Genomic DNA, 17309 nt, shown 5'->3' with positions numbered 1-17309 from the left:
ACGGTTCATGTATCGCTGAAGCCTGGCTTGGAGAATTTTGAGCATTACTTTACTAGCATGTGAGATGAGTGCAATTGTGCGGTAGTTTGAGCATTCTTTGGCATTGCCTTTCTTTGGGATTGGAATGAAAACTGAACTGAAAAAATAAAGAAAAATAAAGTCTCTCACTGTTTCCATTGTTTCCCCATCCTTTTGCCATGAACTGATGGGAATGGATGCCATGATCTTAGTTTTCTGAGGCTTTTTAATCCATGTATATAACACAGGCAAGATCATAAATATACCACCACCCCCAAAAGATATCTTTGCTTAAAATTTCTAATTGTAATAATGCCTCACTAGATGAAAGTCATATTTTTAAGTTAAAAATACCAATTTAATTGAAAATTGGGAGAAAATAGGACTGACTGTTGGGCTTCCCGGGTAGTGGTAAAGAATCTGTCTGCCAATGCAGAAAATGCAAGAGATGCAGGTTCGATCCCTAGGTCATGAAGATCCCCTGGAGTAGGAAAGGGCACCCCACTCCAGTATTCTCGCCTGGAGAATTCCATGAGCAGAGGAGCCTGGCAGGCTACAGTCCACGGGGCCACAAAGACACGGACACGACTGAGCATCTAAGCACAGCACTGTTGACAGAAGTTCAGCCATAAAGACAGCTCTGCAAGATTTATTCTAATTACATCACCCTGCCACTCTTTCTTAAGAGTCACTTTATAAAAAAGAAACACATCATTGCCAAGGCAGTAAACTAGGAAGATATTTTTACCTATGCTTAAAGGTCTTCTCCCTTGGTGTTTATGTCGAATTTTAGCCAATCTGTGACTAAAATTTGAAGGGAATAGTTTTAAGGTAGATACTGAAAACTGTTCCATCCTGACCTTTCAAGATTAGCTCATGCCTATGAGTAATTGTGTAATACTGTATTCTGTATAAAGCACAATTCTTACATTTCACTGGAGTCAAGAAAAGGTATTCATTAAACCTCACCCCCTGCACTCACTAAACTGATACACATAATGATCCCACAAATCATGCAGATAAATTTCAGTCTCATAGTCTCACTGACTTCAAGAACATCCAGAGCGCAGCTAGATTAACAGACATATTACATATATGTGGACAGTTACAGAAAACATGTACCCTTAAACATAGAAGTTTTTGTAAGTTGAGACTTTTTACCTTTTTAAAATCACGTTATCTATCATAAACAATTGCTCTTAATAGTTACTAGAAAAGTTATACTAGATTTTCTCCTTAACATGACAACACTGTTGATATTCCAAGTGCCTTTTTGCCTGCATTTGCCTACATGCATACCTGATTATTTATTTTGTAAGAGCCCATCCTGAGAAAATGGTTGATTTGTATGGCAAGACAGAAGAGGTCTGGTACTTATGATTGCTGGCTGCATCCAAGCACGGAAGGCTCAGGGGAAACCATAAGTATTCAGGTTTTCTAGATAATATGTATTCAGCTACAAAGGTTAACTTAGGATTCCTGAGTGGTAAGAGGAAAGAAGATGGAATATGGAAATCATATGGAAATAAGCCACAAAATATAGGAAGCATCAATTACTTGGAAGGCATTTTCATAGACAGATGGGACTGCTTAGATAACTTACACTTTAAACTCACATCACACCTTTGACCGTAACCACAGCACCAAAAATTAGAAATGGGAAAAGCATCTAAATAGCACCTACAGCTGATGTCCCACCCACTTTAGAAGTAAATGTTGATTTTTCTTATATCAGAATTCCCCAAGAAATGTATTTGAAACTTTAAAACCCTTGCTATCTGAGGTAACAGCACAAGCTAGAACTTTCCAGGCAAGAGAGCCTACCTAACCACCCAAACATCCTCTCCATTCTTGCCTATCGTTCCTGCTCCATCCTTGAAACATCCTAGACCTAGAAACTGGAGCTCAGAACACTACCACCCCCCCCCAATAAAAATACCACCTTAGAGAGGCGCTGATCACGTGACTGAGAGGCGCTGATCACGTGGCTATCATGCACTGATCACGTGCCTCAGCAGGCAATAATCAAAGAGCTGAGCAGGCACTAATCACTTGACTAAGAGGGCACTAATGACGGAGAGGAGCAGGAAAAAAAAAAAAAAATACCACCTTAGATGTTCATTTCTCGGTATAACAATTGCTACCTTTGAAATTTAGGAGTAGGATATGTTATAGGTGTTTCTGTGGATTTGATGGCAGAATTCAGGCAGAGACGTTGAAAGTAAAGAAGTTCCTGCACTTGTTTGATTTCTGTTCCCATGGAGACTAAAATCATCTCCCACCCAAGCTGAATGAGGTGTTTGGAAATAATCAGTTTCAATTTTTCATGACAGCAAAGTACTGCTTCCTATTTTCAGCTTTCAGAGGCTTACTTTCACAAGGTAGGGGAAAATGGTTTGGATGTGGTTTGAAGTACAATGACCTACAAAAAAAAAAAAAGTGGCTCTATTCATAGACATGACACTGTCAGGACACGGAGAGGGAACGTTTGGCCTGGCCACCCGCTGACAGCTGACTAGCCTAGACCCGTTGAATTCCACAAGGGCCCAGACACTAGTAGGATAAGATATAATACTTTGAGAATTTATGTTTAGATAGCTATTTTTGAAAAAAAAAAACCTATCCCATTAAGTTTTCTCACTTGGCAAGTAAATGTTATCTTCTTTCACTTACATCAGAAATTCCTGAAGGCTACATGTTAATGTTTTAACACCATTTTAACACCATTCCTATCAATTAAACAGATCAACCAAGGGGATGTCACAAAAAGCCTCGGTGCTGATGCACAGGGAAGTTTAGAAGCAGAGCGTCCTCATCTTAACTCTTCCTGCAGTGAGATGCCTGCAGCACCAAATAGGAATACAATTCACTAAAAGGAGGTTGACTTGAAGCTGAAAAGGCCATTTGCATACAATTCCTTTCATTTCAGGGAAGGCAGTGGAGGCCGAGCAGCCCTCCACTCAGATGGAACCTGTTTCCATTTGTGAGATACTTCAGTTCAGTTCAGTTCAGTCGCTCAGTCGTGTCCAACTTTTTGCGACCTCTGCAGCACGCCAGGCCTCCCTGTCCATCACCAACTCCCGGAGTTTACTCAAACTCCTGTCCATTGAGTCGGTGATGCCATCCAACCATCTCATAGGGCCTCTGTTGTCCCCTTCTCCTGCCTTCAGTCTTTCCCAGCATCAGGGTCTTTTCCAATGAGTCAGCTCTTCACATCAGGTGGCCAAAGTATCGGAGTTTCAGCTTCAGCATCAGTCCTTCCAATGAATATTTGGAACCAGTTTCCTTTAGGATGGACTGGTTGGATCTCCCTGCTGTCCAAGGGACTCTCAAGAGCCTTCTCCAATACCACAGTTCAAAAGCATCAATTCTTCAGCAATCAGCTTTCTAGTCCAACTCTCACATCCATACATGATTATTGGAAAAACCACAGCCTTGATGAGACAGACCTTTGTTGGCAAAGTAATATCTCTGCTTTTGAATATGCTATCTAGGTTGGTCATAACTTTCCTTCCAAGGAATAAGTGTCCTTTAATTTCATGGCTGCAATTACCATCTGCAGTGATTTGGAGCCCAAAAAAATAAAGTGTGTCACTGTTTCCACTGTTTTCCCATCATTTGCCATGAAGTGATGGGACCAGATGCCATGATCTTAGTTTTCTAAATGTTGAGCTTTAGGCCAACTTTTTAACTCCCCTCTTTCACTTTCACCAAGAAGCTCTTTAGTTCTTCTTCACTTTCTGCCGTAAGTGTGGCGTCATCTGCATATCTGAGGTTATTGATATTTCTCCCAGAAATCTTGATTCCAGCTTGTGCTTTAACCAGTAGAGCATTTCTCATGATGTACTCTGCATATAAGTTAAATAAGCAAGGTGACAATATATAGCCTTGACGTACTCCTTTCCCGATTTGGAACCAGTCTGTTTTTCCATGTCCAGTTCTAACTGTTGCTTCTTGACCTGCATACAGATTTCTCAGGAGGGAGGTCAGGTGGTCTGGTATTCCCATCTCTTGAAGAATTTTCCACAGTTTGTTGTGACCCACACAGTCAAAGGCTTTGGCATAGTCAATAAAGCAGAAGTAGATGTTTTTCTGGAACCCTCTTGCTTTTTGGATGATCCAATGGATGTTGGCAATTTGATCTCTGGTTCTTCTGCCTTTTCTAAATCTGGCTTGAACATCTGAAAGTTCGCAGTTCACATACTGTTGAAGCCTGGCTTGGAGAATTTTGAGCATTACTTTACTAGCATGTGAGATGAGTGCAATTGTGCGGTAGTTTGAGCTTTCTTTGGCATTGCCTTTCTTTGGGATTGGAATGAAATAGAAGCCCCTTATCTCCCAGCTTCTGTTCCTTGAGGTGTCCAGACAGAACGCCAGATAGTGTAGGCCCCCCACTTATGCCCCCAGCAGGCTGTATCTGTGTGGAGAAGTGGCTTTTCCTACTACAGTATGGGGCTTTGTTCCTTCCATGGCAAAAAAAGAAGTCAAGACCCGCTTCCCTTCTGGTTCTCAACATTTTATAATTATTGTTTTAATACTGTAGTTGATGTGAGCGTGCTCAGTCGTGTCTGACTCTTTGTGACCGCGTGGACTCTACCTGTCAGGTTCCTTTGTCCTTGGAATTCTCCAAGAATACCGGAGTGGGTTGCCATTTCCTCCTCCAGGGGATCTTCCCTACCCAGGGATTGAACCCTCATCTCTTCCGTCTCCTGCACTGGCAGGCAGATTCTTTGCCACTGAGCCACCTGGGAAGCCCTTATTTTAATGTATCAGTCCTGAATATTCATTGGAAGGACTGATGCTGAAACTGAAACTCCAGTATTTTGGCCACCCCTTGCGAAGAACTGACTCCTTGAAAAAGACCCTGATGCTGGGAAAGATTAAAGGCAGGAGGACATGGGGAAGACCGAGGATGAGATGGTTGGATGGCATCACCAACTCAATGGGCATGAGCTGGAGCAAGCTCCAGGAGTTGGTGATGGACAGGGAGACCTGGCATGCTGCAGTCCATGGGGTCACAAAGAGTCAGACATGACTGAGCGATTGAGCTGACCAACCAAAAAGTTCATTTAGGTTTTTCCGTAACCTCTTAAGGAATGAATAAACACATTTCACTGATTTAATAAATCCATTTCACTGAAGTAGATTTAGGGGTCTGGTCAGAAGCAACAGCCTTCTTCATCTTTCTCTGTGTGTTTTATGGCATGTGAACAAGTAACAGAAACAAGCTCTCCATTGACCTTATCATTCATAAGAGAAGTTGTAAGTGACCTCTCATTCTCTAAAAGGGACAAAACTATGTCAGTGGGCATAGTTGCACTTCAAACCTCCTATTTCTGGTGATAGCTTCTAGGCGGCAGATTCTTTAAAATGCCATTGTGTTCTGTGTGTGTAGATCATGCATCACAAACTCAAATGACCCCAGGGGTTGGGCAAATAACATAAATGTGTAATTCAGGACAGGTGTGAGGTAATAGGGAGTGCTGAGACCTGTGATAAATAGAAGAGTACCCAGGGCTTCCCTGGTGGCTCAGGGGTAAAGAATCTGCCTGCCAATGTAGGAGATATGGGTTCAATTCTTGGGCCGGGAAGATCTTACATGCCACAGAGTAACTAAGCCCGTGCACCATAAACATTGAGCCTGTGCTCTAGAGCCTGGGAACCACAATGACTGAGCCCACGAATCACAACTACTGGAGCCCACATGCCCTAGAGCCCGTGATCCACAAGAGAAATCACCACAATGAGAAGCCCGTGTATCACAGCTAGAGAGTAGGCACTGACTTGACACAACTAGAGAAAAAGCTGTGCAGAAACAAAGATCCAGCACAGCCAAAAATAGATAAATAAAGAATTTTTAAAGAGAGAGAGACAGAGCATACAAGGCCCACTAAGGAGATTCTATATTGTAAGCCTTGTGCCAGTCAAAAAGATTCTCATAGGAGCTTGGTCACAGGCTGCCAGTCTGTCATCCAAGGTGCAGAGAGTATGTAGACAGTTTATTTTCACAGTGATGAATTAGTGTGAAAGTGATTTCTGGTTAAACACAGCAGACTGAACAAATGTGTGGGGTTTTTTTCTTAGCTGTCTTCTGATTCCCATCTAAAATTTAGGTAAGGGAAATTTTTAAAGGGACGAACCTCTAGGGACACAGTTTCCCAGCCCCCAAACCTGGGAAACTGTCTAAGCCAGTGGATATGGGGCCAATAACAGCAGAACTGAGGAAGCTAAAATTTGAGTCTGTAGGAAAGGAGGGAGAGCCAAGAAGCAAGCTTTGCATGTTGGAAAAAACTATAGAAGGGATTAGAGGCACCATCCATCTCCGAAAGAAGGGGCATAAAGCGTAACTAGAAACAGGTGGATTGGCTTAGTGTCTTTGAAAGAAGGAGGTAGGCTTCCAAGATACCCTTTCTGCCCTTGGAGAAATAAAGGAGGCTTAGTCTTTAAAGATGTTGAACCTTAGAGAGGCTGGACCCAAGCATAGTGAGAACAAAGACACCAAACTGAAACCCAGAAGAATAAACGTCTCTACTTAAACAGTCTTTTACTTAAGGTATCCATGCCTCCTTCCCACAGTCAGATCCCAAAATGCTCACAGACAAGCTTAAACCATCATGACAAGAGATTGAAAAATTCTACATAACAGAAACAGACCAACCCAAAGGAATAACACAGATATTGAAAGCTGGAGGTATGCCAATGAAATATAGCAAAATCAACCACTAGAGTGAAACTTCATTAGCTTAATGAGCTCTGCCAATGCACACAGAGTTCCCTAAGCTAAACAGAGTTTAGTTGCTTCACTCTAAACTCTAACCAAACATACACCTTAAATTTATACAATGATACATGTCAAATATATTGCAATTTTTAAAAAGTCTAACCAGACAGCCAAGGAGAACCTCTAACACGGAAACAGAGATCATGAAGGCAGAAAGAAATGAGGGAAAAAAAGAAACAAACATAGTTCAGGAAAAGAAAGTTTAAAATAATAGATTAATCCTTGGAGAGAGAAGGGAAGATATCACATACATAAAACAAGAACAGGATGCTATAAAAAGGAACAGTCATAGAATATGAAAGAGTTCTTAAAAATTAAAACTGCAATGGCTTGAAAAAAATCAATAGATGGAAAATAAATTCTGAAGCTTGTTGATTTTTTTTAAGTTGAGAAAAATGGCAAAAAAAAAAATCCATAAAGATATAGGAGGTCCTATACCCAAATACTTGGAGCTTCAGACGAAAGGTAGAGAAATGGAGAGAAGAACATTACCTAAGAAATATTTTTTTCCAGAACTGAAAAATAAACGTCTTCAGAATAAAACAGCCCAGTAAGTACCCAGTCCAATAAATAAAAAGACCTGCACCAAAGCACGTAACTGAAACTTTTCAGAACACCTAGAACAAAGAAAAGAGTTTAAAAGCTTCCAGAGACAGAAAAAGGATTATTTACAGAGGCCCAGGAAACAGAATGCCATCAGACTTCCCAACCATTCTAGACGGGAAGGACAGTTGAGCAACGCTCTCAGGATTCTGAGAGAAGCTATGACTAAGCTAGAATTTTATATCTAGTCCTGCTTATAATCAATTTTGAGTAAAGAAAAAAAAAGACATTTTCAGACATGCAGAGTCTCAAGAAATGACAGTGCCTCCCGTGAAACTTTTCCCAGGCAGCTGCTAGAGGTGAGCTCCACAAAACCAGCAAAGGTATGACCATGAAAGAGGGAGATGCAGAACCTAATAGGGAATCCACCCACTGGAGAAGCAAAAGAACTTCCCAAAATGATGGGGAAGAAAAATACCAGGAGAATTCAAAAAACTAGATCCAAAAACCAACTAACCAGCCTGATGACTGAGGCAGATGACTGAAGGGCTTGAGGAAAAGACGAACTTGAGATTTATTTATTATTGTCACTGTGTACCTGTCCTGGAGAAGGCAATGGCACCCCACTCTTGCCTGGAAAATCCCATGGATGGAGGAGCCTGGTGGGCTGCAGTCCATGGGGTCACTACAAGTTGGACACGACTGAGCGACTTCACTTTGACTTTTCACTTTCGTGCATTGGAGAAGGAAATGGCAACCTGCTCCAGTGTTCTCTCCTGGAGAATCCCAGGGACGGAGGAGCCTGGTGGGCTGCCATCTATGGGGTCGAACAGAGTCAGACACTACTGAATCGACTTAGCAGCAGCAACCCGTCCTGGTAGTTTGCAGATGGCTTGGAAATAGCTACACAGATGACAAAACTAATCAAATGAAAACTTAGAAAACTAAGAACAAAATTTTTTTTAAAAACATAGGCAATTACTAAAATAGGGAGGAGGAAAACAATATTATACAAGAAAGAAAAAGTGACTATCCTATATGGCTCAGCTAAAATAATACTTCCAGAGTAAAAATAAGGTGCAGATAGAACACTGATTTGGAAAAAAAAAAATTATTATAAAACTAGAATGTAAAGAAAGAAGGAGAAAGGTGTGTGTGTGAATATGGCCTGATTTGGTGGGGGGAGGGGGGAGGCAGGGGTTGGTAAGAGATCTAAATAATCATCTTCCATCATCATTACAGGTAAAATTAATAAATAATATCTAAATTGAAAAGTAAAAGAAGATATTTAAGATGTCACCAATTAGAAGGATCTCCATTATGTTATATGTCTTAGAATTTTTAAAATGCCAATTAAACTATGACATGTCATCACTTGTAAGGCTCAAAGATCTCAGAGGTATTAAAATAGAGTGAAGAGAACACGTGGTTTAGAAACATAGCCATGTATTTGATGAGAAATAGCTAATAGCTCAAATCAGATCTGTAGAGCAGGAATCCAGATGGGAACGGCTGGGGCAAGTGGTTGCTATTTTTGTCATAATTTTTGTTAGATTGGTTGATTTTTTAGAAGAGTATATGTGCAACTTTGTTATTAAGGATTTATTAAGTTTTAAATCAGTCAATAAGAAAACAGTATATATCAAAACTCCAATTAAAAAAAGAAAGCTTTCACTGCTCCTGGGTTCATGATGCTGGCTTAAATGTCATTTAAATAAACTATTTACCATAAAAAAAAATCTTGGAATTCTCATTTTATTACTGGTTTTAGTGGTTTTAGTTGCTAAGTTATGTCTGACTCTTGCAACCCCATGGACTGTAGCCTGCCAAGCTCCTCTGTCCATGGGATTCTCTAGGCACAAAAACTGGAGTGGGCTGCCATTTTCTTACTCAAAATCTGCTACAAATGGATGGAAAATGCTATAACACAATCCAAGACCACTCTGAAGTTACTATCTACGTTTTCTGCTCTCTTTTCTCAAAAGGCACAAAACCCAAAATATAATTGCTTCTCGTCCTATTTTATAGGTATTTATTTGCCTGTGTCTTTTGAGATGGTGGCTTCTCCTGCCTGATTGTTACCTACTAGAGACAGTGTACTTATCTATAATGGAACAGTCTCATTTCTTGCCTCCTTAGCTTGGAAAAGCATCCGTTTATAAATGGAGCATACTGACACATGCATCATCAGTGCTAGGGCACACAATCACAGGTACTGGTTAATCAGGCACTTCCTTCACTGCTTATGGGAAACCAGGCTGATCTGCAATGTGCATGCAAAAAATTATTTTTTAAAAGAATATTTTATTCTTATGAGACCTAAACTCCTCCTTGAGAAAAGAAGCTGGTTTTGGCCTCCCCAAATCCATGAAAGAATGTGATATTCCTCAGTTTCCCACCGGTTTGGCAGTATTAGATGCAGGATTGTTAACTTGTCTCTAAAAAAAATTAAGCATCTAGACCTTGGGACAGAGCTCAAACATGGATTTAGCTGAAATTAGTACACAATGCCCCATTACACACACTTAAACACACAAACACAAAGCCAGATGGGATGCAGAGGCTGTGAGAGATCTAAAATTTTACCATACTTAACAAGCTGACACATTAGCCTGCCATCTTTCCATGGATGCTGGCAGAAGACAAGAGACGACTGGCTCAGAGACAAAGGACTTTACTGCTCACAGCAACGGAAGTAGCCAGAGGACTGGCATTTGTACCTAATGCCCAAGGCTCCGTTCCCACAGAGCATTGTGAAGGGGGCGAGACACATGGTGGCTTGCATTACAGCAGAGGAACCCCAAGCTTAGGGAATCCAAATCATTTTTTCCAAATATTTTTATTTTCATGAAACAAACATAAAAATTTACCATTTTAACTAGTCTTCAGCATACACTTCAATGGTTCCTGCTGCTGCCAAGTCGCTTCAGTCATGTCTGACTCTCTGCGACCCCATAGACGGCAGCCCACTAGGCTCCTCTGTCCCTGGGATTCTCCAGGCAAGAACACTGGAGTGGGTTGCCATTTCCTTCTCCAATGCAGGGAAGCGAAAAGTGAAAGTGAAGTTGCTCAGTTGTGTCCAACTCTCAGCGACCACATGGACTGCAGCCTACCAGGCTCCTCCATCCATGGGATTTTCCAGGCAAGAGTACTGGAGTGGGGTGCCATTGCCTTCTCCCAATTCAATGGCACCACATCTTTTATAATAGATAGTAAACCTGCCTGACCTTTGCACTATAGGGAGGTATTATCTTTATTAAACTGAACCATAAACAAACCTAGCCTTTGCTCCAAACCAGAATTTTTTAATCTCAGCACTGTTGACATTTTGGACTGGATACTTCTTTGTTGTGAGGACAGTCAAGTTGTGAGGAATTACAAGATACTGAGCAGATTCCTTGCACACTACCCACTAGAGGTCAGTAGCACTTGATCATTTATAATGAGCCAAAGTGTGCCCAGAAATCACCAAATGTCCCCTTGGAAGCAAATCACCTTCAGTTGAGAATGACTGTTCCAGAGGAAGTCACTATCTGTGTTTGGAGGCTGTTCACCAGGCAAATATCCTTGATAAAGCAGTCCCAAACAAAGGCAATCTGTGTCTCAACTGACAAAATATGCAAAAACACCAGAGATCGATGGTGAACTGCCTCTCAACAGAGGCCTTAATCCTCACTTCCGAAACTAGATCTGCTTTTCAGACATGTATAAAGTACTTGGTCAATTTGCACTTGATATTTACATACACACACACATACACACACACACACACACACATACACCCTTCTTCATGGTCCTTTGACTAAAGTTACAACACGAACCATTGAGATGATGAGAAACAAGTCCAAAGAAATTAAGCAGGTATGGCCCCCCCAAAAAATATGCTGCTGTGCTGTGCTTGCTGCTGCTGCTAAGTCGCTTCAGTCATGTCCGACTCTGTGCGACCCCATAGAAACGGCAGCCCACGAGGCTCCCCTGTCCCTGAGATTCTCCAGGCTGTGCTTAGTCATGTCCAAATCTTTAAGACCTCATAGACTGTAGCCCACCAGGCTCCTCTGTCCATGGGGATTCTCCAGGGAAGAATATTGAAGTGGGTTGCCATGCCCTCCTCCAAGGGAACTTCGCAACCCAGGGATCAAACCCAGGTCTCCCTCACTGCAGGGAGATTGTTTACCGTCTGAGCCACCAGGGAAGCCCAAGAATACTGGAGTGGGTAGAAGATTCCCTTCTCCAGGGAATCTTCCCGACCCAGGAATTGAACCAGGGTCTCCTGCACTGCAGGTGGATTTTTTACCAGCTGAGTTACCAGGGAGGCCCCAAAAGGAAATAGCTGAGCCCAGGAGTATATGATGGACATTTCCTTTCTCATGCAAGAATTGTTTCCGTTCCTTGGGTTAATAACTAACTTTTTGCAGGGAGGAGGGCATTTAATACTCTTTCCCCAGATCACTTCTGTGCTTTGAAGTTAGACCTGGATACAAATCCCAATTCTTCTACTTAACAGTACAACTGAAGAGCAAGTAATTCTACCTGTAGGAGCTTACTTTTCATAGACAAGGTGGGAGTGATAAGACCTACCTTACAGGGTTGTCATCACAATTCTATGAGCTAAAGTGCCCAGTACAGTGCCTGGCACTCAGTAAGTACTGAATAAATTGTAGTTATTGCTTCACGAACATCACCCTTAGGGCAGGTCCTCAGCATCCCTGGTGGCTCAGATGGTAAAGAATCTGCCTGCAATGCAGGAGACCGGAGTTTGATCCCTATGTAGGGAAGATCCCCTGGAGAAGAAAATAGCAACCCACTCCAGTATTCTTGCCTGAAAAATGCCATGGACAGAGGAGCCTGGCAGGCTACAGTACATGGGGTTGCAAAGAGTCAGACACGATGGAATGACTAATACTTCCACTTTTTTCTTTTCTGTTCTTACTATGATCAGCTGTACACTAATGTCTCCACACTCTCACTTGGTTTTCCACAGTATTTATGACATAGCTGCTTAGAGCAAAGATCTATGGAGCAAAGATTACCAGGCCACAGAGAGAAAGGTTCTAAGACCTGACTTCATAAGCATCTCGTGCCAACCCCCTGAGCTAGACAACCCCAGCTCCATTACCAATAGGTTCAAAGAAATACCTAAATAGGTCAAAACCTACTCTGACCTTTTGTTACCTGGTTTTCTTTTCTTCAAACTGACATCAATGTGTTGAAATTGCCCAGCCTTCAGCAATCTGTTTAATCAGTCTCTCTCGCATACTTGTATTTTTAATAGGCTAGCATTCTGGTGTCAAATCAAGCTCTGCGGACTCTTTCCAAGGCTGTTCAAGTATTATCGAGATCAATTTCCCCTACAGCCCCTCCTCTTCCCGGTGATCATCCAACAAGCAAAGAAGTACCTATCACAGATTACAAAACTTAAGTGATTAACAGAGAGATCTCCCTTCCATAATAATGCTATGACCTTCCCTTGATATTTGGCATTTTTGACTCTGGAATATAAATTAGTCTTGGTTCCCACTGCTATTAGGTGTTGTACATACGTGATCTTCTTTGTCTTAAAATATAATATTTAATTATAGCTTCACCGAAGACTTAAAATCCCAGTTTCCCTCAGGGAAAAAATACCTACAACTGGAGTTTATGAAAAATTGTTAGTTGTAGCTAATCCTGGGTAATAAGTTGGACTTTGGAAATCTGTGTGATTTTTAACACACTAAGCTTTTCCCCAGGAAGGCGACGCTTACAGAAAATGCCTGTGGAATAATCAGGCAGCAACTTCACTGCTACACTGGTAAGACGAATACAACTGAGAACATCATCTATGGAATTTGTTGGATTGTGAAATTTGCTCTTTGAAAAGGAAACATCACATAATAGCCAGAGAACAAGTGGCAATTTCTGGTGATTTTGTATTCCCTTGAGCCTGGGATTATGAATTCCCCCTCCTCGCTTAAATTCCAATCCTCCACTTAGAATTGTAAGGAACCTGACTGAATTGTATTAAAAAGCCTAAATGACTTTTATTTCTTGTGTCATTTAGCCAGAATGAATACTAGTCTCTTCTCTAAGAACATGCGTGTACACACACACACACACACACACACACACTTCTACAGCACAGTGTTCCACTGGCCAAAAAAGAAAATCAATACACACTTAGCAAATATTTGAGCTGCATTTATGTAAGCAATTCCTTCACGAAAAACAAATTCCAACCATAGCCATTTCAAGGACCCTAAAGGACAGAAGACAACAGCACTTTCAAACTGCTGTTCTAAATGGAGGACTTTTTTTTCTAGATAAAACCCCCAAGCCAATGCTCTTTTGTATCAAACCTTCTCCCTCTGTTTCCCATACCTGACTCCAACCCACCTCATTCTTCAGTGCTGTTTATTAAAGATATACAACTTTCTGTAATAAAGACTGCCCTAATGGCTCCTCTTTGTAGGAATACTAGGAAAAACTGAAGGTGTTTTATTTTTAAGGTCATTCGGTCACAAAGCTAGCACCTGAGAAGGTTTAACTTATATCTGCATGAGAACAGCAACCCACAAAACTTGAAAGAAAATGGGAGTCATTGGTTCACACGTCTTTTTAAAGGCACGGTGGCTACCTGGTCCACTGGAATCTCAACTTGCGTGTCTTCATCTTCTTGGACTTCAGCTGCCCCCCGCGTTTCTGATCTCTCCTCTCCAGCTTTGAAAACGCCTTCATCTATAATTTGAGACAAATACACAGTGAAAATCAAAATCCAATTGTGACATCATGTGGCTGAATGTTGAAATTACAATCAAATTCCTATTGATTCTTTTTTATAGGTATTCTGGTTCCCCTTGTATTGGCAAGATTTCTGTAGCCCCCAATTCTTCTAGATTTTCACTGGAAAAAGGTTCAGTGACCAACACAAGGCTGACTCAGAGGAGCAGGGCTGTGTCCCAGCCTCCCCCTCACCTTCTGGTACTGATTAAAACAACACAATCCTGCACAGATATTTAGAAGGGCAAGATTTCCCACCTATTATCTCTTTTCTCTCCTCCTAGCCATGAAGCAATGATGATGCTTGGTGCTTGCAAATACTACTTTTAGCATTTTGCCTTTCCCAAAAGAATGCTATTCATTGAAAATTATATATTAGAACAATTCTCTCCATTCTGAGTAACATCAAAAATATTTTTACTGCAACAGAATCAGAGCTAACTCCGTATCTCACACAAATCAATCTTTTATTTTGCAGGTTTCCACAGGATTTTCACAATATATGTCTTAAAATTCTTAACTGTAAAACATAACCCAGATCTTTAAGATGTTAGGTTAAGCTCCTTCAATTTGTTCTCCTATAGAAAGCAATAAGGACTGTTCTCCATATTTGCAGTCATTTCAACGTCTTCCCTCTGTCTTCTCTTCACAGGCCAAGTAATCAAAGAATCACAGGACCATTTGTCATTCTGTCTATCTGTTTGCCTCAGGACAGGTCTAATGCTTCAGTCATTCCCACGGATGTTTTCTCTGCCCAGTCATTTACAGTCTCCAGGGATGGAGATCCCACCTCCTTCTCTGATAATCTATCGCAGCATATGATTACCCTTACAGTCTAGAAAATGTTTCATCTTTTGTCTTAAAAACCCCTTCTACTTCTCAAATGGAAACATCTCTCTCAGAGCACAAATATTTAAAACATTCCACGTGAAAATATTTCATATTGTCCAAGTTGTGAACTCACTCTTCATAAAGCATAAAATACAACTTTACATTCGCTGAGGCTCAATTGTATGTGAAACACAATAGGAGCCAATGTGGCCATATAAGATATAACTGAGATTTAGATTTCTTTCAAGTTGCTTACAGACTAATGAGCAGATAGACATATATACACATCATCAATAAAGTGCTCTGATGTAAAAGGAATAAAGTCTATAATAGAGCCCTGTGGAAGCTTAGGAGGTACGGCCAAGTGAAAAAGGAAGAAAGGAAGGGAGAGAGGAAATATAACCAAACTCAAGTGCTTTTCATTTCTCCTAGAGAAACCATTTTCCTTTTTAATTACTTCTCTGCTATCCTTTTTAAAAACCAGGAATAACAGAGCTGCCCTCAAAGCTGATTAGACATGTTAGATTAATTCATTTTTTACTGAAGGATAGTTAATTTACAATGGTGTGTTAGTTTCAAGTATACAACAAAGTGATCCAGTTACACACACACACACACACACACTTTCTTTTCCATATTTTTCCATTGAAGGTTATTATAACATATTGAATATAGTTCCCTGTGCTATACATTAGGTCCCTGCTGTTTATCTATTTTATATATCCGTTCATTTCAGTCACTCAGTCGTGTCTGACTCTTTACGACCCCATGGACTGCAGCACGCCAGGTTTCCCAGTCCATCACCAACTCCCAGAGCTTGCTCAAACTCATGTCCATCAAATCAGTGATGCCATCCAACCATCTCATCCTCTGTCGTCCCCTTCTCCTCCTGCCTTCAATCTTTCCCAGCATTAGGGTCTTTTCTAAAGAATCAGTTCTTCTCATCAGATGGCCAAAGTATAGGAGCTCCAGTTTCAGCATCAGTCCTTCCAATAATATTCAGGACGATTTCCTTTAGGAAATTCCTATAGATCCTTGCAGTGATCTATACTATTTTATATATAATAGTATATATATGCTAATCTCAAACTCCTAATTTATCTCCCCCTGCTATCTTCTTTGGTAAGCATAAGTTTGCTGTTGTGTGTGTGTGTGTGTGTGTGTGTGTGTGTGAGTCTCTTTCTGTTTTGTAAATAAATTCATTTGGATCATATTTTAGATTCCACATATAAGTGATATCATGTGATATTTGTCTTTCCCTGTCGGACTTAATTGGTCTAATGGTTATGTCCTGACTCCATCGAATCTTATGACTGAAAATGTGGATCCAAAATGAAATTGCAGCTCAGCATATCAGAAGAAAGAATAAAGAAAAACAAAACAGAAAATGTGGTGATTTTCTCATGTACTGATGTTTAGCTTGGAGTAAATGCAGAAAGTTTTGGTCACAAGCTCAACAAAGAGATTCTTGAGCTAAGAAAAGTACAGGGAAGGACACTTCAAGGGGCAAGGAAAATAGCTTATAATTATTCTGTCCGAAAAGAAGAAAACTGAAAGGGAGTAATCCAAGTCTATAAAATCGGAGTCAACAAGAAGAGGGTAAGTGGATATTTGTCTCTCCATCAAATTCTGGAACACGAAACTCAACGAAATAATAAACATTACATTGATGGTAGAAGATATTAATTAAATGATAGAAAAATAAATTCTCCTTTACTCACATGTGGAGCTCATAATTCTGAGAACGCATAAAGGCATAATAAACTAATTTCAAATAGGGTGCACATTTTATCAAATGTTATTTCCGAAATGGTTGAAAAAGGAAAATTCACTGTGTTTGACATTCCTTTCTGCCTTCTGAATTACTTTAAAAGGCAACAATCATAGTAATCCACACAACGTCCTTTAAAGCAGATGCTGGTCCTGGCAGACTATGACCTATGTCTGTGACTTTTGGGGATGACATATTTGCATCCGAGCGTTGCACTTGCTTTCAAAGAGACCACAAAGAGAAACCTACAGATACTAAAGAAATATATTTTTGGTGCTCACATTCATTGAAATGTTTAACTGTATCCGAGCAGCGCTCTGGATGGCTTGCAGATGTGTTTTAGGATAAACATTTCACAGGAAAAGAAGAATGAGATCAATAATAACAAATAACATGGAAAGGGCACTGGAATGGGAAAATGGCAACCATGAGGACAGAAACAGCAAGTAGCCAAGTCAACAAAGCTCAGCATTGTGTACAGTGACAAAAACAGAGAACACAAAGGGAAAAGTGTTTGGTTGAGGTGTGGCGTAGGATTTGTTCCTCACCGAAAGGAGATGTGCGAGCCACCTCCTTCAGTAGCACGGAGCAAGAAAGGAAGGCTGGAAA

At 40.7% G+C, this 17309-nt stretch overlaps 1 protein-coding gene across 2 annotated transcripts in view; it reads right to left on the bottom strand.

Moving 5' to 3' along the window:
- Window positions 1-17309, bottom strand: part of DCDC2 (doublecortin domain containing 2) — a 143041-nt gene that overhangs the window by 8356 nt on the left and 117376 nt on the right. For both annotated transcript variants that reach the window (XM_086370039.1, XM_086370041.1), the window contains one exon: window positions 13956-14056. In XM_086370039.1, coding sequence (XP_086226165.1) covers window positions 13956-14056 — 101 coding nt within the window. The remainder of the gene's footprint in view (window positions 1-13955; window positions 14057-17309) is intronic.

This window comes from Bos grunniens, chromosome 23, assembly GCF_055505025.1.
Source record: "Bos grunniens cultivar Pamir isolate PY7600 chromosome 23, Bosgru_T2T1.0, whole genome shotgun sequence".
NCBI classification, from domain to species: domain Eukaryota; kingdom Metazoa; phylum Chordata; class Mammalia; order Artiodactyla; family Bovidae; genus Bos; species Bos grunniens.
The sequence above is the reverse complement of the archived record's forward strand: the minus strand, read 5'-3'. Positions and strand labels throughout refer to the sequence as shown.